At 40.0% G+C, this 22,569-nt stretch overlaps 1 protein-coding gene across 1 annotated transcript in view; it reads right to left on the bottom strand.

Moving 5' to 3' along the window:
- Window positions 1-21,382, bottom strand: part of myo7ba (myosin VIIBa) — a 33,576-nt gene extending 12,194 nt beyond the window's left edge. Inside the window, exons 1-25 of the mRNA XM_086161382.1 lie at window positions 21,287-21,382; window positions 21,063-21,215; window positions 19,530-19,714; window positions 18,080-18,201; window positions 17,835-17,977; window positions 17,637-17,750; window positions 17,375-17,528; window positions 14,531-14,607; window positions 14,327-14,446; window positions 9,134-9,273; window positions 8,836-9,046; window positions 8,626-8,761; window positions 8,381-8,550; window positions 8,150-8,290; window positions 7,903-8,061; window positions 7,734-7,826; window positions 5,726-5,820; window positions 5,561-5,645; window positions 5,140-5,358; window positions 3,489-3,698; window positions 2,625-2,837; window positions 1,138-1,257; window positions 746-1,045; window positions 517-677; window positions 298-424 (exon numbers count right to left, since the gene is read on the bottom strand). Coding sequence (XP_086017508.1) covers window positions 298-424; window positions 517-677; window positions 746-1,045; window positions 1,138-1,257; window positions 2,625-2,837; window positions 3,489-3,698; window positions 5,140-5,358; window positions 5,561-5,645; window positions 5,726-5,820; window positions 7,734-7,826; window positions 7,903-8,061; window positions 8,150-8,290; window positions 8,381-8,550; window positions 8,626-8,761; window positions 8,836-9,046; window positions 9,134-9,273; window positions 14,327-14,446; window positions 14,531-14,607; window positions 17,375-17,528; window positions 17,637-17,750; window positions 17,835-17,977; window positions 18,080-18,201; window positions 19,530-19,714; window positions 21,063-21,215; window positions 21,287-21,373 — 3,735 coding nt within the window. The 5' untranslated portion in view covers window positions 21,374-21,382. The remainder of the gene's footprint in view (window positions 1-297; window positions 425-516; window positions 678-745; window positions 1,046-1,137; window positions 1,258-2,624; window positions 2,838-3,488; window positions 3,699-5,139; window positions 5,359-5,560; window positions 5,646-5,725; window positions 5,821-7,733; window positions 7,827-7,902; window positions 8,062-8,149; window positions 8,291-8,380; window positions 8,551-8,625; window positions 8,762-8,835; window positions 9,047-9,133; window positions 9,274-14,326; window positions 14,447-14,530; window positions 14,608-17,374; window positions 17,529-17,636; window positions 17,751-17,834; window positions 17,978-18,079; window positions 18,202-19,529; window positions 19,715-21,062; window positions 21,216-21,286) is intronic.
- Window positions 21,383-22,569: the final 1,187 nt, after the last annotated feature.

The following is a 22,569-nucleotide window of genomic DNA, read 5'->3' as shown; positions in this document are numbered from 1 at the left end:
TGTTGATAAGCATATGTTGGTACAATCAAGTGGTGCTCAATTGTCTTTCTAAATACACTCTGATTTTGAGATTAATTTCTTTTTTGAACTGTAATAAAAACAGTTATACACAGTTTGCAGACATTCATGCAAATGTCTATCAATGAATTATGAATTACTGAGTTCTGCAAATGTAAATTTGCTTTTGGCAGGTGTGATTAAATTATGCAAGAAATGGATTGCCAATCTCTTTGGTTCAAAAAAAAACATTTACAAGGACAAAATTAAAAAAATGAGTCAGAAGCAAATCGTACTAACCTTTATAAAGCGCTCGCTCGGGGGGAAAATGCCTAAACAGAGAGAGAGGAGGATCCAGCCCCGGAAGTAACTGTTGCGATTGTTGTTATCCTGGAGCTGCTTGCAGATCTGGCAGTAGATTTCATCTCTGCACCGAAAACAAGAGTTACAAAAGTATCCGTGGACAGTCAATTGAAAACAGAAAAATTCCCTTTTTTTTTTTTTTTTTTTTAAAGGAACCTCAGGTTGCATCTGACAATTCCATATCCCACAATGATGTGGAGTTTTTCCAGAGACGTTAGCGGCCGGTCCAGGGTGGGTCCCTCTCCAATCATCACATCATTTTCATCCTTTACCGTCTGCTGGCGGGGAGGTTTGGACACTTCACTCTGTTCCTCTGACTAAAATAAAGCATAACATCAACATTGATCTGTCACACTTCAACTATAATATTAGCCCAGCACCTCACCTCCTCTGGAATCATGGTCTGCCTCCTGAGGAGTGCGGTGGATTTGGAAATTCCATTTTCTGGAACGGTTGATGTTTTTCTGCTTCTTGAGAGTAGGTCAACAAATGCAGAACCCCTCCTTGCTTGGGGGCGTCCCTCTGGAACTGTGTATGTTTTGGTGTTTTGAGCTGTCTCTCTGGGGACGGCAGAAACTTTCCTGGTTTTGGTTAACAGGTCTGTGAATACAGAGCTTCTTCTGTTTTGTGGGGGATCCTCAGCAGTGGTAGAAACCAGAAAATCTTTTTTATTCTGTTGCGCCGTCTAAAAAAGGTCAACATTAAAACAAGCTTTCGATATCTTTTGCAGTGTTACCTTTATAATAAATTTGGTTCTTGTCATGTTCATATATTCACCTGATGCAGACCTCTGTCTTTCCTGGCGATGTCCTTTGCAGAGGATCCCTGGGCCTGTTTTTTGGGCTCAGAGAGATCTCCCATGAACCTTAGAATTATCCACCAAACAGTGAGAGAAGCCTAAAACCAGAATAGTAAAGTATCTTTAGTAAGGTATTCTCTTGCTTGTGATAAATAAAATGAATGAAGACAATGGAGATCTTTGACCTCAACTATCTTCAAAATTAGATTACATATCCCCCCCGGACAACCTAGATGCTTTTGGACTGGGAGGAAGCTAGAGAAGCTAAAAGAAACCCCTCGCAGAAACAGGGAGAAAATGCAAATACCACAGAGAAAAGCCCCTTGTCAGGACCTAACTAGGGACCTTCTTGCTGTGGGGCAGAAGTGCTATCCCCCGTGCCAACGCAACATCTTAAATTTAATTACGACATTAAAAGTTATTCTCAAGAAAGCAAAAATAATTACTTCCTCAAAACGAGTTGACAGATACTAAAAGAAGAACTGGAAAATAAATTGGTACTCAGTTTTAAGTATCTACAGTGGGGAGAACAAGTATTTGATACATTGCTGTTTTTTCAGCTTTTCCCACTTGTAAAGCATGTAGAAGTCCGTCATTTTTATCATAGGTGCTCTTCAACTGTGAGTGATGGAATCTAAAACAAATATCCAGAAAATCACATTGTATGACGGAATCTTAAACGAAAAAAAAAGCAAAAAAAAAAAAAAAAACAATTGGTCTGTGAGAGCCGCAATTCTTACTGGTGTGTATGTGATAAAATACTTATGTCACGCATTAAAAAGCAAATTAATTACTTAAAAATCATACAATGTGTTTTTCTGGATTATTGTTATAGGTTCCATCACTCACAGTTGAAGAGTACCTATAATAACAATTACAGACCTCTACATGCTTTACAAGTTGGAAAAGCTGAAAAATCGGCAGTGTCAAATACAGCAATCAAATACATGTTCTCACCACTATAAGTATCCTTAAGTATCAATTTTAAGTATCTTATCATGGCACCTGGACACACCACAGTAGGATTTTGACAAGGATTAACCATGACTGAAAACCTCCAACAAATTCCGCAACATTCCATAATTTGGTTGTGTTCTTTAATATAATTAAAATATCCATCCAGCTGCCTATCCATTATCTACTGCTTACCTTATTCCCCCCCCCCCCCCCCCTTTTTTTTTTTTACTGTTTATACTACTATTATTTATTATTGTTATGTTTTACTTGAAACTCTGGCACAACAATTTCCTTCGGGATAAATAAAGTTGTTCTTATTCTTATTCTTATCCTACTTGCAGTCGCAAGGGTAGCTGGGGCCGATCCCAGCTGCCAGTCAATCCTAGTGTAAGTAAAATATACTGAATATAATTATTTAGTATTATTTTCAGTTTCCGGGGGGGGAAATAGTCAAGAGGAAGTAGAGCAGATGATAGATAAAGTGATAGTAGTGATCAGCGAGAGTCACCAGGATGTCCCCTTCGTCCTCGTGATACAGCAAGGGCTGGCGCAGCCTTTGACGAATATGTGTGGATGATGCTGCACCTTGGAAGTACAGCGAAGCAAATTTGGAGAAGGAGAACTCATCCAAGTCATCATAATCTTCTTTTGGAAGATCCTCCTCAGTGGGAAGGTCATCTATATCGATCTCCTCGGGAAACATCTTGTTCCCCTCAAAATTCTTGAAGTAAGCACAGAAATGTCATTTTCCTACTCTGCAATACCATTACACTCTAGGTCAGGGGCCGGCAACCCGTGGCTCTTTGAGGCTTGGGAAAATAGATTATAAATATTTAATTGAAGAGTATTTCATTTGTGTAAATTCCTTTTTTTAACTTTTAGTGCAAAGTTGGAAAATTATTGTCATCTTGAAATATTAAATAAAATTATAGTTATTATTTTTCGCCGCTCAAAATAACGTCACACTCGCGGAAGCCGGTATACCCGATTTGCAGATGCTGCGCGAAGAACTTCAGGAGCGAAAGTCCCATAAACCAGGTAAAATAAATATTTACGAAGATATTTTGCAAATATTTATTTTTTATCGTTTACTGACACAGTCATTTCTTCCCCGATTTATTTTAAAAATTCAGATCCAGGCTCCGCCACACGCGGACATAAATAAAATGTAATTTTCTCTGTAATACTTTGTGAATTTCAGAAGCAACACACTACACACTTGTTCATACAAAGTGTAAAGGTAATAAAAAGCGTCAAAAAGTAATTGCGGCTCCCAGTGCTTTTTTTTCCGAGGAAACCGGGTCCAAATGGCTCTTTGGGTGTTAAGGGTTGCCGACCCCTGCTCTAGGACAACACATCTACATTTCCTCACCTCATTTACCACTGATGCCAGCCCCTCTTGCCCTCCCACCAAACTGGGCAAGAAGCCGAAGATGTTGTCCACCATCTCCTGGTCTGTGATTGTCTGTGACTGGGCTTTGTTTTCTAGCTCTCTCTTCTGTCTCAGCACATTTTCCAGGTGTATCTGTCTCTCCAAAATCATCTTTTTTTCTTCTTCTTTTTCTTTAGCAGATAGGTATCTCTGACAGAAAAACACACAAGGTTGTAAACACAACTGCCCATCAGACCACTTTACAAATGTATGACTGCATGGAACATTTTAAGTTAATGGCATTTTTATAGTAAAAAATAATCACTTCTTTTTAGGTATCTGAAAGCAAGAGCGTTGAGAAAAAGAAAAAAAAATCTAAATGTAAACATTGATCCAAAAGAGTATAACTCCATGCTTTGAACGTTTACAGCAATGAACAATAACAATCGAATTGAAACGTTAAAGGATCGGTTTTGAACATAAAACAAAATATGCATCAAGTTAAGTCACACATCATTTTTTTACCACAAGATAAACACAATTAAAATTACTTGACATTAAAATTCCAAATATCTTCAGTGTGATAGGAAGCCCAACATGCCTTAGGGGTCTTCATCAAAATGAGAAATAATTCAAATCTTATAATACAAATGAATATTGCTTCTATATCACTATATTACTTCTATCTTCTATATTACTTTCTAGAAAGCAAAATAGTTGGTCACCTGGTAACAGAGGGTAAATTGTTCCTTCAATTTTGGTTTGCAATTGTAGCCTGATCCCTTGAGACAGTTTGTACCTTTCTTAGTTGTTTAGTTTTGCAATGTCATTCCTTGTGTAATTGTCTGGTGACACTCTTGTCTTATTTTAATACATGTTTACCTTGCATTCCATAATGAGGTTCAAATGTCTCAGTTCTTTATAACTGACCTGCATTGCCAGTCGATTGTGTGCATAACCAATTAGCTTATTGCCAGCATTTGTGATGGTGGATGTATTTGCTAGTTTTAGATATTTTTAATATTTCATAGATGGTATTGTTACTTCTTTGCTTGTAAGTCATGTGGAACTGATGTATTTCTTTGTCTGTTTTGCCATTATCCCGCTTTGTATCTCATGCGTTTTGTTTTGTTTTTGTATTCCAGAATAGCGATCATTTCTTGTTTCTTCATTGTTCTCATACTTGTTTCAATAAAATATTGATTATTTGCATTATATTTTCCTTTTTTCTTTTGGATTTGGGTTATAACCCTGGCCATGACAATTCACAAATCAAAAAAAATAAAAAAATCACTTCTATCTTTCAGACATTTAAGGAGAACAATAATCTGCTCTTGTATTTATTTACATATAGAAATAGAATATAGATGTAATATCATCTGTTTAAATGCTATAAAAGGCATTTGTGCAACTTACAACAAGAATCCTATGAGATAAATGAACATTAAAAAAAGGATCTGCTTTCAGTGATAGCCAATACATTTTGGAGACAATGGAACACAGTGATGAGGTTGAGCACTTTTTCAATGCCTTGCGCAAACACAGCATGTGCATGACAGCAGCTTTAGACGACATGCTATTGCTCCTCAACCATATAAACTATACACTTTATAATTATAATCCATTATAAATTTCATGAAATTGGTCTTACATCTCTTTTCATCTTCTTGACAGCTCTTCTTGCCAGGAAACCCCTGGTGTGTGCCTGCAAGATGATCACTGCATCTCTTCTACGCTTTGATTCCTTCCTGATCAGGTATCCTCTGGCTTGAGCCTGTAGCCAGATGGTCACCTGACGTTTCCTTTTGTATTGAATAAGGAGCTTATGAGAGCGAACTTCTGCCTGCAACCTTGCGTAGCCCAGCTGGACCTAGAAATAGACCGGTAATGGAAAGACCATAAGTCACTCATGCTCGAGTCCCAAATCTTATAATAAATATGCCAACATGCAAAAGTTTTGTTGGTTTTGAAGTGTTTGGTGTATGAAATATAGGAGACAGTACAGCAAGTTAGAAAACGAATAACCCTAATGAGTTAAATATTCGGAAAATCCATATTGAAAAGTGACTCACAATTTTGTACAGCTTCCTTCCTTTGTGTCCCCTCCAGTGTTTCTGAATCATTAGAGCGGCTCCTTTTTTCTTCAGAAATTCTTTCCTGTAAAAGGTGTAAAGCAACGCGATCATGGAGTAACAAATTCATGTAGACAAGTTAGTTTTATTAGCAAATGCTAATACCTGTGTTTGTAGCCACGGAGTACTTTCTGGATTATAAGTGCTTTCTTATTCAACTCTGTCATTCGTTTCAATTCGAGCACAGTGTCATGAAGGTCCTGAGGGTACATTGTAAAGAGAAAGGGATTTCATTTATGATACAGTCATCCAAGAACAATACGTGACGGTAATCATTTGAAATTCAACTCTTGCCGCTAGATATCTGAGATATTTAATATATGCACCAGAGGCTGATAATCAAGGCCAGCAAAGCCTTTTCTGTTGGGCTTCACACTATCAGAATCACTGACTGACTTTTCTATCAGTATGAATTAATTCCAAATAGTCTGTTCTTTATTTCATAGGCTTTCTTGTCTTCTCCTGAGAAACTTGTGTGGATCTACAGCTTAATAAATTTCAAATACAACGAATAAAACTATGTAGATTTCAATGTTTCCTATCACTTTGAGAGACTACCATTACTGATAACTATGATGAGACACCAAAAACAATACATATCATGTGTCACAAAGTTACACAATCTGAGGTATTATGACTGAGACATCAGTGACAAGCAAGATGAGCAGAGGCAGTAATTATGCCAGAGGTTAACAACAGACCCGTGGATGAGACCGCATCTCCATTAGTGGCAAATGAATCCAGGCTGGTCAAGCAAAGATAATGTAGGAGTTCTTTGGTTGGCACATCCCCTCCTCAAGCTGCCACTTCACCATGTTGCAGGGCTTTGTGTGTCCCAGTGATACAAGAGCTTAGTTGACAGGGCCTTTATGCCCCTAGTAGGGTAACCAAAGACAAACAGGTCCTTGATGAGGGACCTGACAAAGTGCAGCTTAGTAGAGTCCCATGAATAAAAACAAGAATGGACCATTTTCTATTGCCCAGACGCAGGTCATTGGGCCCCCCGTCTGGAGCAGTGGGTGGTACTCCATGGCGAGTGCCTAGTGGCTGCACCCATTGGCTGCCATGGGGCAAAGTGCAATCCAAAAGGACAATATTGGTCTCCCTTCCCATGGGCTCATTACTTGTTTGAGAGGTCCAAGGGGACCTTCATGGTCCAATCCTTGGCTAGCTCTTGGGATGTAGAATGTCATCCCTGTGGCAGCATAGGAACCCGAGCTGGTGTGTGAGTCTGAGAGGTTCTAGCTAGATATAATTGGATACACCCCGAGGTACAGTTTGGGCTCCAGAGCCAGTCTCCTTGAGAGCCATTGGACTTATTTCCACTCTGAAGCTGCCACAAGGATGAGGCACTGAGAAACTCACATGAGAAACAACAGCGAGACCTGAAAGGACATGATTGGAAGTAACAGCCCATGTTTTGTCATTTCTGTGACTTCTGTACTTGACATTGTCCACAACGAACACCACGTTCAGGCATAAGGATGCACATATGTGTGCTTGGCATAGAGACACCTGAGGCCGCAGTTCAATAATCAACTTTGTGGTTGTGTCATTGGACTTGCAGCTGCATGTCTTATACATTTAGAATGGAGGGAGGGGTGTGGCTTCCTCATTCCACCACCAAGTGTCCTTATCTACTTTCCTTCCAGATGACACATCAAGTACTCTCCTACCGGTCTCCCTGATAACACTAGCTGTTGATGCCCAAACATCTGGAAGCTCACCCTGACCACCCAGAGCTTTTCTCAACTCCTTCCTGAAAACCATACAACCATCCTCCCTTTTCAGCCTCCATCACTTTGTCCTCTGCTCTGCCTTTGCCCCCTTGTTCTTCCTTGTAACCAGAGTCATCCTACAAACCACCATCCGATGCTGTCTGGCTACACTCTCACCTACAACTACTTCGCAGTCAATGATCTCTTTCAGGTTACCTCGTCTTTACGAGATGTAGTCTACATGCGTGCTCCTACCGCTGCTCTTATAAGTCACCCTATGGTTCTGTTTTGTCTGGGAAAAGGTTTCTGTTTTTTTCTGGAAAAAGGTATAATCTATGCCTTACATACAAACAATAATTAAAAACACATCAATTATGAAATACAAGGCAGCACACCTTCAGGAAAATCTTTGTCTTTCCCGTCTTCCAATCATCCTCGCCAGTAAGGACAGTCTCACAAATGCTTTCACAGCATTTCTGATTACTTTCCTGTTAGAATGAGAGAATTAGGGTTCCACAGCCACAGTGAGCTGGAAAAATGGGATTGTTACAACATCTGACTCACTTTTTTAGGATCACATTGGGATGTCCTCAGAAGGACCCTGTAACGATGGAGAAACTCGCTGAAAGTGTAACGTACGGGATATCCAGCCTTTCTGATTTTGATTGTTTCCATCATTCCAGAGTAACGAAGCTGACGCAAGGCAAGCTCTCTGTCAAAAAGCTGCGCAAAATAAGGAAGAAGTCTCAATGACTGTCCAGCAAGTTTCATTATTTTTATTCTGTGCTCATATCTGCTTTGTTCTTCTCACCATTGGCCTCTTAAACTCATTGGGCTTAATGCAGCGAATAAAATAGGGCTGGCATGCAGTTAGAGTTTTCATCAAGGAATCCAGCGACTGACGGAACTGGCCAGTCAGAGTTGGAACATGCCTCTTGGCATCAGTTGCTTGCTATCAATCAGAAACAGATACAAAATTTCATGTATTTATTTTCCAACGAGCATACCTGTGTTTAATTCTTATGCTAAAACCTGCACCAACCCTGAGAGAGTTCTTTGACATGTTGATGATCATCTTGGGGTTTGTGCTGCTCTTGACTGTATTAAGAGAAAGCTCATTCTGAAATGTCTCTCTTAGGAGTTTATTGGTAGAGTCTTCCACCAGATGAATCAGATCCAAGCTGAGCGCGTCACGGTTTTTCTCAAGAAAACCTTAACAAAACAGACACATTAAGGACATCACAGGAGAATTGTGGTTATATGGCTTATTGATCATTTTAAGCTTACCTTTCGAGTCATAGTAGACCACTCCAGCAAAATGATGAATTCCAAACTGCATCTCATAGTTGTTCTTGGGTGAGATATAGACATTCCCTTTCCCATGGACTTTATTCATTTTTTGGAGCATAGTGGCATCTGTGCCCTGAAATAACAGAAGGGAGAATTCAACAGATCCATTTTGTAATAAACTATTTTTAATAGCAGCCTAACTGAAACCTTTGGGAAGTTGCTCTCCTCATCGATAAGAGCCAGCATGTTCAGGGGTTTGTAGGCAAGCACATCCAGTGTCTCCTGGTTATCTTTGTAGTCAATGTGCCTCCACTCAATGCTTTCACGCGAATACTCCTCCTGCTCCAGCTTAAAAACATGCTTGACAAAAAACTGCTGTAGCTGCTCGTTGGCAAAGTTGATGCAGAGCTGCTCAAAGCTGCAACAAGATGAACCGAATAAAGATTTTAGTCCATGTAAAAATGTGTTCTCTGGTTGGAAAAGAAGTGACATTGTGAACAATGACCTGTTCTTGCAGAAGTTCTCGAAGCCAAAGATGTCAAGGAGGCCAATGGATTGTCTGGCCTCATTGTCATCCTCAGCCGGCTTGTGGATGGCAAAATTAATTTTGTTTACCACCCAAACAAAAAGTCGTCCATATATAGCCTGCACAAAAACAAATGGACAAAAAGTTAATATTTTACTATCACAGATTGTGTCAGCTGAAAGAATGCAAGGGATCCAAATGGTATTGAATTAGATAGAGACAATTAAAGGAATAGCAAGACTGAGTTTGCTTCTTGGAAGATTATGAGAAAAAGGAAACTTTTTCTCTGGTCAGACACAAGGCAAACCTGCCCTGCTGTCCAGCCTGCTTGCAAATGTTTAGTCCCTAAATAGCGAACTAGAATCCCTTTGCACAGATTAAAATACCGATGGGACATCAGAAGCTGCTGTGTTTTTGCATTCACAGACACGTGGTTGGAGCCTGTGTCATAAGGGTTGACATATTCTCTATCTGTCGGCATGGCAACTCATAGCACATCGACCCTGGAGTTGCACACCCTTTAAGTAAGACACTTCTACCTGCCCAGAGAATTCAGCTCAGTATTCCTCTCACTTGTCTACATCCCTCCACAACCTGGTAAATTACAAGCCTACACAATGGTACGAGATAATTTACAGACATGAAAACACACATCCAGATGCTGCTATTATTGTAGTAGAACAGATTACACTGTATCACAGACTGTAAGAGTAGAAACAGGGAGGTTGAACTGTGCACTCCCTCACTCTAAGATAAACTTAAGTTCTGTGCCCTGTTTGATGCAGACAACACTGTGCCAGCCACGAGACTACATGTGGACAGACCTTCAAGAGAGTAAACCTCCATAAAGAACTGGGGCTGGACGATAGCCCAGAACCCTGACAGAATATAAACATCTTCAACATTTCTGTGAGCCAATCCATAGCCCCTACCATTTCAAAGAATCTGTCTGTATTGTTCCAGTCAAGACAAGGGCAGTCTCTTGTTGCACCATGATTGGTTAAATGCAAAGAGGAATTTCCCCTAAGGGATTAATAAAGTATAATAAAATAAAAAAACACAAGCGAAAAAAAAATAGAGAGAGATGGTGCCACTGTTCTAGCAGTTCACACTGGTGTCAACTACCTGGACAAGGGGAAATCACATGTGAGAATCCTCTCCATTGACAGCTAAGTATTAAATACAATGATTTCCTCTAAGCTGTTCTCTAGGCTCATTAATCTTGGTCTTGGGAACTCCATTTGCAGCTGGATATTTGATTTCCTGAGCAACAAGTCACATGTGGTGTGAATTGGCAGCTACATCTCTTCATTGGTCTTCAACACAGGAATGTCACATGGCTGTATCATTAGCCCCCTCTTATACTCCCTAATTACCCATGAACGTACCACCAGGTACAGCTAAAATTCCATCTTTAAGTCTGCTGACGACAAAACCATCAGGAGCCTCATCATAAACACCTTTGAGTCCACCTACATAGACAAGGTCAAATCATTTGTCTGCCTTTGGCAAGGACAACAACTTGTCTAATTGTAAGGAAAACAAAAGAGATAGTGAGTCTCAGGATATAGCATGGGGAAATACATGCTCTATCACCATTGGCAACACTGAGGTAGGTCAGCAGCTTCAAGTTTCTTCATCACGGAGGATCTGTCCTGGTCGAAAAACAGAGCCAGGAAACGGGGAACTGCTCCAGTCACAGCAGGAAAACACTATCAAGAGTGGTGCGGATGACACAGCACATCACTGGACCTTGCAGTATGTCCATCCAGGACGACATACTGCAAGCTGGTGCATGTGGAGGGCACGCGGCAACATTATGCAATTTTCCAGAGGTCCTGGGAGAGTTCCTTTGCTCCGATTATTTACAGGCCTTATAGTTAAACCTAAACATAAACCTAAATATCAGCATAAAAGTGAAAATTTGAGCAAATCTGAAAAATCACAGCTAAAAGTTACATACAAGACCAAAGATCTTCGCAACTGAAGGAAATTGTATATCTTTCACCTCATCGACTGATGGTTGCTCATTTTACTTTGTTCATGTTTGTGTTTTTAATAAAATTCCAAAAAATGTATGCTAGTGTACATTCACAGTTTCAGAATAACTCTGAGGTCAACCAATCTCTTCACAGAAGTAAGCTGTATCTTATTATTGTATTTCTTATTTTTTTGTTTTTGACGTTTTTTCCCTCAGTAAACCCATCCTGACTTTCATGTTTTAGCTAGTTTAAAAGAGAGTAAAAGAACAAAGAAGTTAGCTATGGATGAAATTAAGTCATACCATAGGGATATGCCACCAGTCCCTAATTTTACATTTGAACAATTCCTCATATGACGTAAATCATGTTAAATTTGAATTTAGTTTAAACTTCGTAGGTTTAAATACTGCATGAGAGGGATATTGGGCTCAGCAGATGTCTGATATTTTAGATGCAGCCTCAGGGGCGCATGGGCCAGAGTCTCCCTGAGCCGGTCCCAAGCCGGGATAAATGCAAAGGGTTCTGTCAGGAAGGGCATAAGGCGTAAAATTTTGCCAAAACCAAACATGCGAATCAAACCTAATAATCTCATGCTGGATCGGTTGAGGCCCAGGTTAACATCAACCGCTAATGGTACAGATGACCTACAGGGTACCAGTGGAAAGTGAACTACTGTGGGTTGAAGAAGGAGAAGAGGAAGGAGTGTTTGGAAGCAAAGAGAGAAGAAGAAAGGCAAGACTCTGGGACTGAGAGAGGGAACTTTGAATATCAGGACTATGACAGGAAAAGGTAGAGTTGACCAACATGATGCAGAGAAGGAAGGTGGAAATACTGTGTGTCCAGGAGACCAGATGGAAAGATAGTGAGGCTAGAGACTTAGGAGCAGGCTTTAAGTTGTACTATCATGGTATTGACAGGAAGAGATATGGAGTAGGAGTTATCTTGAAGGAGGAGTGAGTTAGGAATGTTCTGGAGGTCAAAATAATGTCAGATAGACTTAAGCTGTGATGCTAAGTGTTGTAAGTGGCTATGCCCTGCAGGTGGGATGTGAGTTTGAGGAGAAGGAGACGTTCTGGAATGAGCCAGATGATGTGACGCAGAATATCCCCAGAGATGAGAGTGATAATTGGTGCAGACTTCAATGGCCATGTGGCTGCAGAAAATAGGGGGATGAAGAAGTGATGGGCAGATTGGGTATACAGGATAGAAACACAGACTTTGCAAAAAGGATGGAAATGGCTATAGTGAACACTTTTTTCCAGAAAAGACAGAAACATGGGGTAACTTATGAGAGCATAGGTACGATCACGCAGGTAGACTGCATCTTGTATAGACAAGGTAACCTGAAAGAGATCAGTGACAGCAAAGTAGTTGTAGGTGAGAGTGTAGTCAGCATAGGATGGTGGTTTGGAAGATGACTCTGGTGACAAGGAAGATCAAGAGGACAAAGGCAGCACAGAGGACAAACTGATGGAAGCTGAAAAGGGAGGAGAGTTGTATGGTTTTCAGGGAGGAGTTGAGAAAGACTCTTTTTGTTCAAGGAGAGCTTCGACTGGACAATTATAGCTAATGTGATCAAGGAGACGCAGGCTATGGGAAGGCCATAGGAAGCTGCATTGCGTTTTTGTAGACCTAGAAAAAGCAGGGTGCCAAGAGAGGAGCTATGGTATGGTAAGTGATACTGGTGCAGGACATGTATGCTAGCTATGAGACAGGGGTGAGGTGTGCTGTAAGGGTGACAAAGAAGTTCAAGGTGGAGGTGGGGCTTCATCGGGGATCAGCTCTGAGCCCCTTCTTGTTTGCAGTGGTGATGGACAGGCTGACAGATGAGGTTAGAGAGGAATCTCCATGGACCATGATGTTTGCACGACATGCTTCCATAACATTGTGATCTGTAGTGGGAGCAGAGAATAGGTTGAGGAAAATCTAGAGGTGGAGGTATGCTCCAAAAAAGGAAAGGAATGAAGGTTAGTCGCAGCAAGACAGAGTATAGTTTGTGAATGAGAGAAACCCAGGTGGAACGGTGAGGCTACGGGGAGTGGAGATCAAGAAGTTTCAGGTACTTGGGGTCAACAGTCCAGAGGTGAAGAGACAGGTTCAAGCAGGTTGGAATGGGTGGAGAAAAGTGTCACGGATACTATGCGGACTATACTATGAGGACTATTAGCCAGAATGAGAGGTGTACAAGACAGGGGTGAGCAATGCTGTATGGCCTAGAAACAGTAACAGTGAGGTCTATATTGCAATCCCATTCATTTTTTCATTGTTTTTCAATGCAACTGAAACTGCACACAGGGTCACTGGGGCTCTGTGACAACAAACAACTGGAATTCTTTCCAAGAGACAAGGGCTCACCCTTGTGTGGTTTCCAGTCAATCACATGGTCAAAAGTAGAGACCTATAATTTACCATAATTTTTAACCCTTTGCTCAATCTTTGTCACCTTTGTCAAGTCTAAAATCAATCTACTGCATGCTTTGATCTCTGAGTAGAAGCTGGGGAGGATCTGCAAACTCCAAACAGTAAAGTCCCTCTGAATCATCTTGCTGTGAACAAATACATCACTACACAACCTTAAAACGATATCTATACAAGCACTTGGTTTTAGCCAGTCACATACCAAACCACTGATTAAATTTGTATCTAAATGTTAGCTGTATGCTACCAGCATAGCAGTCCAGCTGACCTTGTTCGTAAACTAAAGTTTTGTATATGAGAAACATGAACTAGCCTGTTTTCATTGAAATTAGTAGTAAAATTTGGAAACAGATTATAGTCTTCAGTGTACCTTGTTTATCTGTATCTAAAATGTTCAGTTGGGATCAGTGTTCAATTTTTACTCCGTACTTACCTGCACACTGAACACCAGTCCTCGAAATGATGATTCACAATAGTTAAAATAGAACTGAAAATTTCATTCTATCATTATTATAATAATAATAATTATTATTATTATTATTTATTATTATTATTATTATTATTATTATTAATATTATTAGTATTATTATTATTATTATTATTATTATTGAATTACTTACTTATTCAGTTATTTGTTGTGTTTCCTGGTATGTTTAAGTTTAATCATTCCATGAGTTATTTTTTCATTTTTGTACCTTGCAAAACTTTTATAGAACCTGCATGTATGAAGGAAAAACCAAGACTGTTATAACTACAAGCACTGTATTATTACTTTGACAAAGGCGTCTCTGCCATCCAAAGCCTGGGCTGATGTCAGTTTTTTGGTCACACTCTCTCTGGTGGTCATGAGGGAGCGTTGAGTTAGACTCTGTTCCAGTGCTTTGGGATCCACCTGAGGAAAAAGGACAAATACAGTCACAGAGTTCATTAAAGCTCTTACTGTATCTTCACGTTCAAGTGAAAAGGTCACACTCACCTCCAAAAGCTTGCTGGACATGGTGAAACTGGATGATATTTTGATGTTGCAGGCTTCTAAATTGTTTACAGTGGTATCTGAAATTTTTATTTTAAAATGGAAACACACAACACATGAATGGTATATACATGAAAATATAGATTAGAGCTTACTGAATCTTAAAACACATTTTAAATTACATTTAACATTGGAATCCTAACAAAACTGAGTGTGCCTGTACTCCCTGTGTCAGTATGGGTTTCCTTCAACAACTGATATAGGGAGTGGTTTACAGAAACTACACTGAATGTGGTTATGTTCATGTCTTTGGGCAACCATCCATCCATCCATCCACCGCTTATCCTGGTTTGGGTCACTGGGGCAGCAGCCAAAGCAGGGAAGCCCAACTTTTCCTCTCCTCGGCCACTTGGTCCAGCTCTTCCTGGAGGATCCCAAGGCATTCCCTGGCCAGCCTAGAAACATAGTCCCTCCAGCGTGTCCTGGGTCTTCCCAAAGGTTTCCTCCTGGTTGAACATGCCCAGAAAACCTCACCAGGGATGCGTCCAGGAGGCATGCTAACCAGAAGCCCAAGCCACCTCATCTGAAAACTCTCCACATGAAGGAACAGCGACTCTACTCTGAGCCCTTACAGATGGCCGAGCTCATCACCCTATCTCTAAGGGAGAGCCTGGACACCCTGCGGAGAGGGCTCATTTCAGCTGCTTGGATCCTGGACCTTGTTCTTTCTGTGACGACCCATAGGTGAGGGTAAGAACGCAGACTGGGCGGTAAATTGAGAGCTTCACCTTTTGGCTCAACTCCTTCTTCACCAAGACAGACTGGCGCAGAGGCCACACCACTACTGATGCCGCCTGTTGATCTCCTGTTCCATCCTCCCCTCACTTGTGAAGAAGACCCTGAGGGACCTGAACTTCTTCACTTGAGACAGGGCCTTCCCCACCGTCTGAGTGGGAGACTCCATCCGTTTCCAGCTGAGAACCATGGTCTCGGATTTAGAGGTGCTGATCCTGATCACTTCACATTCAGCTCCACACCACCACTCCAATGAGAGCTGGAGATCACAGTCTAATGGAGCCAGCAGAACCACATCATCCGCAAAAAGCAGAGACCCGATCCCAAGGTCACCAAACTGGATCTCCTCAACACCCAAGCTGTGCCGAAAAATTCTGTCCATAACAGTTATATACAGAATCAGTGACAAAGGACAGCCCTAGCGGAGTTCAACCCTCATTGGAAATGAGTCCAACGTGCAACCAGCAATGCGGACTATGTTCTGGCAATGATCATACATTGACAAAACAGCCCATAGTAAAGGGTTCAGTATCCCATACTCCTGGAACACCCTTGACAACATTCCCCCTGGGACATGGTTGAATACCTTCTCCAGGTCCACAAAACGCATTTAGACTGGTTGGGTAAACTCCTGTGTGCCCTCAAGGATTCTGCCGAGGGGATAGAGCTGGTCCACTGTTCCCCAGCTAGGATGAAAACCACACCACTTCTCCTGGATCCAAGGTTCAACGATCCGTCTGACCCTCCTCTTCAGCATCCCTAAGTAGACTTTTCAAGACAGGCTGAGGAGTGTGATCCCCCTGTAGTTGGAGCACCCATCCAAACCCCCTTTTTAAAGAGGGGGATCACCACCCCAGTCTGCCAGTCCAGCGGCATTGCCCCTGCCTTCCACACAATGCTGCAGAGGCGAGCCAGCCAGGAAACCCCCACAACATCCAGAGCCTTATGGAGCGCAGGGCTGATGTGTGCTGCTTTTCCCCTCCCAAGCCGCCAGATGGCGGACCAGAATCTCTTCAGCACCTTCCAAAAGTCATTCTCCATGGCTTAATCAAACTCCTCCTGCACCCAAGTTTTTGCCTCGGTAACCACCATCTCAACAGGCGTCACCTTACAGCCACAACTCCGCTCTGCTGCCTCAACAATGGAGGCATGAAACATGGCATACTCAAACTCAATGTCCCCCACCTGTCCTGGGATGTGGTTGAAGCTCTGTCGGAGGTGGTAGTTGAGACTCTTTCTGACAGGGGACTAATTTTTTTTTCCTGCTGGGTGTCCTTTCACCCTCCTCACCCAGTCTTGAGCACAGAGTGTGAGTGCCAAATGAAGTTGCTCCACTGTGAGCAGGATGAACTGGATTACACGATTACCAGTGGCAAAGCTTCTCATGCTGTTGTGAAGAGGAAGGGGAGGGGGCTCCATAGATCTGACTTGCCATGGGGGAATAATGCTACCATGAAAAGGTTTACGTTGTCTGCAACAAGGTTAATGCTGCAAACAACTCTTTGACAACTGGAAAAATTGGCATTATGGCCATCCTGACAGATGTACAGCCGGGTGGCCCAATATGAAACATATAATGATGTGTTCTTGACGATGTGTTGTTTTGAATCAGCAATATTTTTCAAGTAAATGAGTTGTAGTAACTTTTCTGACTAATTTGGCCATACGGACCTCTCTCACTCCCAATGCATCTGTCATTGGTACTTCCTTTGTTTGCTAATTCTCACTGTAGACCAGAAACATGGCAAAAGAGCTGATGTTATGGACATATTCTGACCCAATTATCTATCAGAATTGTGTCCTTCTTTGATTATTCACATCTTTAGACTCACACTTTCTAAACACATTTTTGAAGACAAAATGTTGACTTGTTTTACTTGTAGATTTTCTACTTACAGGTGCCATTGTTACCAGATGGATATACAATGTTTTATTTACCTCACCTATGTCATCATGTTATGGGTGATAAGTGAGTGTGTGAGTGTGTGTGTGTATATGTATATGTATTTATGTACTTTGTACATATATAATTGTAGGTATAACAGCACTTACCCTCAAATTCCACATTTCCAATGTGAATGATGGCAGCAAGTAGTTTACAGATTTCCCAGGAGTCATTCTCTGTAAACAATAGGATCTTAAGCGCTGAACGAAAATGAGCATATTCCTGCACATCATCTCTCCCTTCACAGGTGGCGCAGTTACCCTGGTGAAAAATCATATTTATAAATATATTTATTATCATTTATTTTATTATTATCTCAAAAATAAATCAGCAAAGCCTTTTTATCAGTTCTGTAATGTATACTAGTACCATGGTGAGGTATCTGTACTCAGCAGCAGTGCCAAGAGAAAGAATCTTTTTCTGCTCAGCTGGCATGCCCATTATCATGTAATAAAAGATGTGGTAGTTTCTTTCCTCAGGCACCTACATACGAAAACATGAGACCTTTGTTTGGTAACACCATTTCAAGTATGACATTTAATTCGAAGAAATATGAGAATTCCCTACCTGTCGACAGACTCTGGATTTCTCCAGCAGGTATTGCTCAATGCGAGCTCCTTCAATGGCTCCTCCTTTGGTGAAGGTGATGTCAATGTACTTCCCAAAGCGACTGGAGTTGTCATTGCAAACAGTTTTGGCATTACCAAAGGCTGATAGATAGAAATATATTGATTACACTGAATGTAATGGGGGGAATCTCAATGTTAATGAAGACTGGTAGATTGGCTTCTGTCATTAGTTGGGTTTCTCACCCTCCAAGATAGGGTTGGCTTCAAGGATCTGTTGCTCTATCCAGGAGTGCTGGCTGCTCACTGCAGCCAGGAACTGTAGCATGACTTTTGTGCTTTCTGTTTTTCCTGATCCCGACTCTCCACTGAAGACAAAAAATATAGAAGTCAGCACTGTTCAAATATAATTCACATTTTGCTTTGTATTGTACAATATTGTATTGTATAATAAATAGTGATATAGTAATGTAGTGATGTAGTGAAAATCCTTTATTATCCATTTTCAATGAGGCTTCATTGTATATCGCCATTCCTGATAAAGGTTTGTGCCTTGACAAAATAGGCCTGTAATGTTGTATTGCATATTAAAATGTTGCTATGGGGCTGTAGATTGTAAATACGTAAAAAAAAAAACAACTGGTTTTGTATTAGTTGGAATTGAATTTAATTGGATAGCAAATTAAGGAAATATGATGACTTCAGTGTATCTATTTCTCATGACATCAGTGGTCGGTTAACCTGTAAACCACAAGATGACTAGCTTGCTAAATGAGCTCATGATCTAAAAATAACAGTTCTAAGGAAAAGGGAAAAATATATTCTGAGTTAGTTACATTTTATCAGTTCTTTGGTGGACTTACTTGCCCTATCAAGCTGCAGATTTCACAAAACATGAAAAAAGGGGCACACAACTGCCCAGCCCAGTTCTTTCTTACCTCTCTTTTCCCTTTTATCATTAAAAAATGCTCTCTACAAGTTTTAGATTTTAGGCTGATTAGTTTTTAACAAGTTGACTTCATCATTTTATGACCATTTGATCATGTGTTCATGATTTCATAAAGAAATGTTTATATATAAATATATATCAAAACATTTTTATTTACTTATTTCATGTTGATTTTCTTTGTGTGTGTGTATGTGTGTGTGTGAAAGTATGCGACCATTTTCCGGTAACCTGGGTGTTGTACTTGAATACAGCAGAAAAAAGGTTTGAGAAACTTATAGTGGAATTAATGCGTTTCTCAAAATACAGCCTGGTTATTAAATATTTTCACTATATTTCCATAATCTAGAACCCTTTATGCTAGAAAGCATAAGCTTTGCTGGATTTCCCAAACTTGGTGAAGGCACGTGGTCCTGACGACTGACAAATTCCGAAGTGTTTGGTAATTAAATGTCAGTAGATTCAATATTCAATTTTGCAAAACAAAAAAAATGATTTGCTTTCAGTTTACTCCATAAAGACTTATTTACAACAACTGGATATTAGGGCCAACTATTTGCCATCTGCCTCCTTTATCCTATGAAAACATTAATCTTTGGCTGCTTGTTTGTAGAATCTAACTGATTTTATTTTTAGATTTCGGATGTGGTGACATTTTATCTCAGAACTATCACAAATCAAACTTAGCGGGTGTAAATGAACCGTAGTCTCAGAATATCTATGCAAGTCATTAGCAAACAAAAGCAGAACCTGATGACACAGCACTGTTTCCTCTGGGTGCGGCGCATATTGAAGAAGCAAGTGTCTGTAATGGCAAAGATGTGCGGCGGCAGCTCGCCCAGCCGTCTGTCTGTGTACATATGCACGTAGTCTGCAGAGTAGATGGGCAGCAGCTGGTAAGGGTTGACTGCCACGAGAATGGAGCCTGTGTATGTCTTAAAAAGAGAAGAATGTTAATCATGTCTCAGAAGTACACGGCTTTGTGTGTGTATGAGTGTGGGAGCATGCTTTTGTGTATGATTTTGACAAGACCCATATTCTACAGTACATGTTAGTAAGGTGACTAAATCAATCTTGAGTTAGTCATAAAACCTGTGTATGATGGTATGTGCCAAAGATAATCAAACTCATTTTGCGCGGGCCACATAAAATCACCAGTAAAATCATTACCTAGAAGTAACACTAAGTCCAAATTTTTCCTTTGTTTTAGTGTAAAGGAGGTAAACGGGTAAATTATAAAAATCTTTTGTGTATGATTTTGACAAGACCCAAATTCTACAGTACATGTTAGTAAGTTGACTAAATCAATCTCGATTTAGTCATGAAACCTGTATATGATGGTATTTGCCAAATATAATCAAACTCATTTAATGCAGGCCGCATAAAATCACCAGTAAAATCATTACCTAGAAGTAACACTAGGTCCAAATTTTTCCTTTGTTTTAGTGTAAACGAGGTAAATGGGTAAATTATAAAAATCTTTATATGTAATGAACTGATCCTCTAAAAAAAATTCATGATGAATTGATATTAAAAAATAACTATTAAAAAAGAAATGATGAAATTACACCCTAAAAATATTGAGTTAAGAGAAAATCTTGTCACTGTGGGAAAAGAATTTATGACAAAATTGATTGGTAGCATGTATAAGAGGAGGTATCACGTTTACAAGGCTAATCGTGGCTATTCTGGTTATTAAATCAATCATTTTAATTTTGCCCATTTTTTTGCTAGCATTGTTGTGTTTTTTTTTATAGAAGAAAAGATCGTTTTAACAATGTCACTGGCCTTTTTTTTCCATCAAAAAGTTATTTTGTTTTCAAATTTTGAGGCAAAAAATACATTGCAAAGTTATTTTTTCATTTTTTCCTTGTCTGTTTTTTTTTGAAACCCACTTTATAATACCCTCAGATGCATGTGGAAAAAAAATGCACAGGCCGCACTAATGCAAAGATTCGATTTCAGGCAGGGGGGTGCAAAATATTGTTCCGAGGGACGCAATTGGCCCACGGGTCTAAGACCCCTGCTCAAACTTGAATCTTCAGAATTTATAATTAAGTCTTTCTATATTTCAAATGAGCCTGCGTCATAGTTTATGACACACTATGTGATGCTCTTAGAAGGAAGCTGTGTGCTACTCTCTTTAAATAGACGTTCACTGGTTTCTATGGAGGCGAAAATGACTATGATAAGGTAAAGGACAAAGTCTGAAAGCACACCAACAAGGGAAGACAGGTTGGAATATCATAAAACTGGGTGGTTCAGAGAATCCAAGAAACCTACATAAATGGTTCCTTCTTTGTGTCGCACGAAGAGGTTTCTGAGTAGGCCTGCTTCATTGAGGTCACCAAGTCTTATCATGTCATCCACACCATTGATAGAAGTGGGGTGCATCGGTCGGAGTGTACCCTCCATTTTCTTGTTGATCTTGTGCTCCTGTGTATAGAGAAAGGTGATACATTATATGATAAGTGTATATTCCGAGTAAGGTATTTTAAATTTGGTACCTTTCCCTCATCATCGATCAGTTGGAGCTGTCCAGCCTGTGTCACGCCAACCTGGGCCCCGATGGCCACCCCAACACCTTGGTCCATCCATACAAAATCTCCCTAGTTACAGAAACAAGATGTGATCAAAATCAAGAAAGTCTCAGTTCTATAACCAGTCGCTTAGAATCACTACAATTATGCGAATATCAGGATGCCATCTTACCTTCCCTAAATGAAGCATTGTAGAAATTATGGTTGCATCTGCAAAGATCAGGATGTAGCGTAACGCAAATTTATATCATTAGTGAGCGTCATACAAATTCAGCTAAGTGAGTAAACTTCACTAAATTGAATATTCTGAACAAGCAACTAAGAGGATCAAGGTTAAATACAAGAATTTAAAGTAGGCTTTGACAGTTTTCCAGCTTTAACATAGGCCCTTCATTTTTTTCCAAACTTTATATTTGATCACATTAATATAACACAATACTTACACTTTCAACCCTTAAATCACAACTAAGATCGGTATACTTTTAAATTTCTCATAGTAATTTAGACCCATTAAAATATTGATACACAAGTCACATAAGCTCTTACCTGCTAATGATGAGGGAGTTTTATCTTGAATGGCTCCAAAGCAGGAAATTTTCTGAGATTAGCTTACCTTTATGGCCCTTGGACTTTGCACCTGTGCAGGCAGAAGCAAGAAACTAGCAACAAGACAAACGCTAAAAGAATAAATGCCAATGACAGTGCATTATCTCTTAATAGTGCAGGTCCTCAACTTTGACTACCTACATTATCAAGCAAAATGGGATGTCACACAAAATAAGTTCATGTTAAGAGTTATATATGACAAAGTGTTTTAGAACATATGTTTTCTTAACTTAGAATTTAAAGGACAACTATTGCTCAGTGTTAAACAACAATCATTTTATCAGTCATGTTTAAAAATAAGGATTTTAGTCTACTGCCAGCAACTAATTTCTGCTGATTCATAAACCAACTGCCAAAATGCTGGGCGGTACTTGAAGCAATCATGTTGTAAAGGGCAGATAGGAAACAGTAACAGAGGTTTCTTAACAGATCATTGAACTGATTCAAACACTTCCCATCAGTACTGATTATACAGAAGTTGTTCGGAGGTTACTTATGATTCTTGAAAACCTTTAAAACCTGTAGATTTAAGGCCAACCAAGAGCAGGCATGGACCGGAAGCTTCCCTTGAATTCAATATCAAAATAAATATGAGTGTATATATATATATATTTAGACATGGATTCAAAAATTCGAAAACATTA

This window comes from Fistularia commersonii, chromosome 16, assembly GCF_037954325.1.
Source record: "Fistularia commersonii isolate RoL2024-O1a breed Wild chromosome 16, RoL_Fcom_v1.0, whole genome shotgun sequence".
NCBI lineage: Eukaryota > Metazoa > Chordata > Actinopteri > Syngnathiformes > Fistulariidae > Fistularia > Fistularia commersonii.
This window is presented reverse-complemented; position numbering and strand designations above follow the sequence as displayed.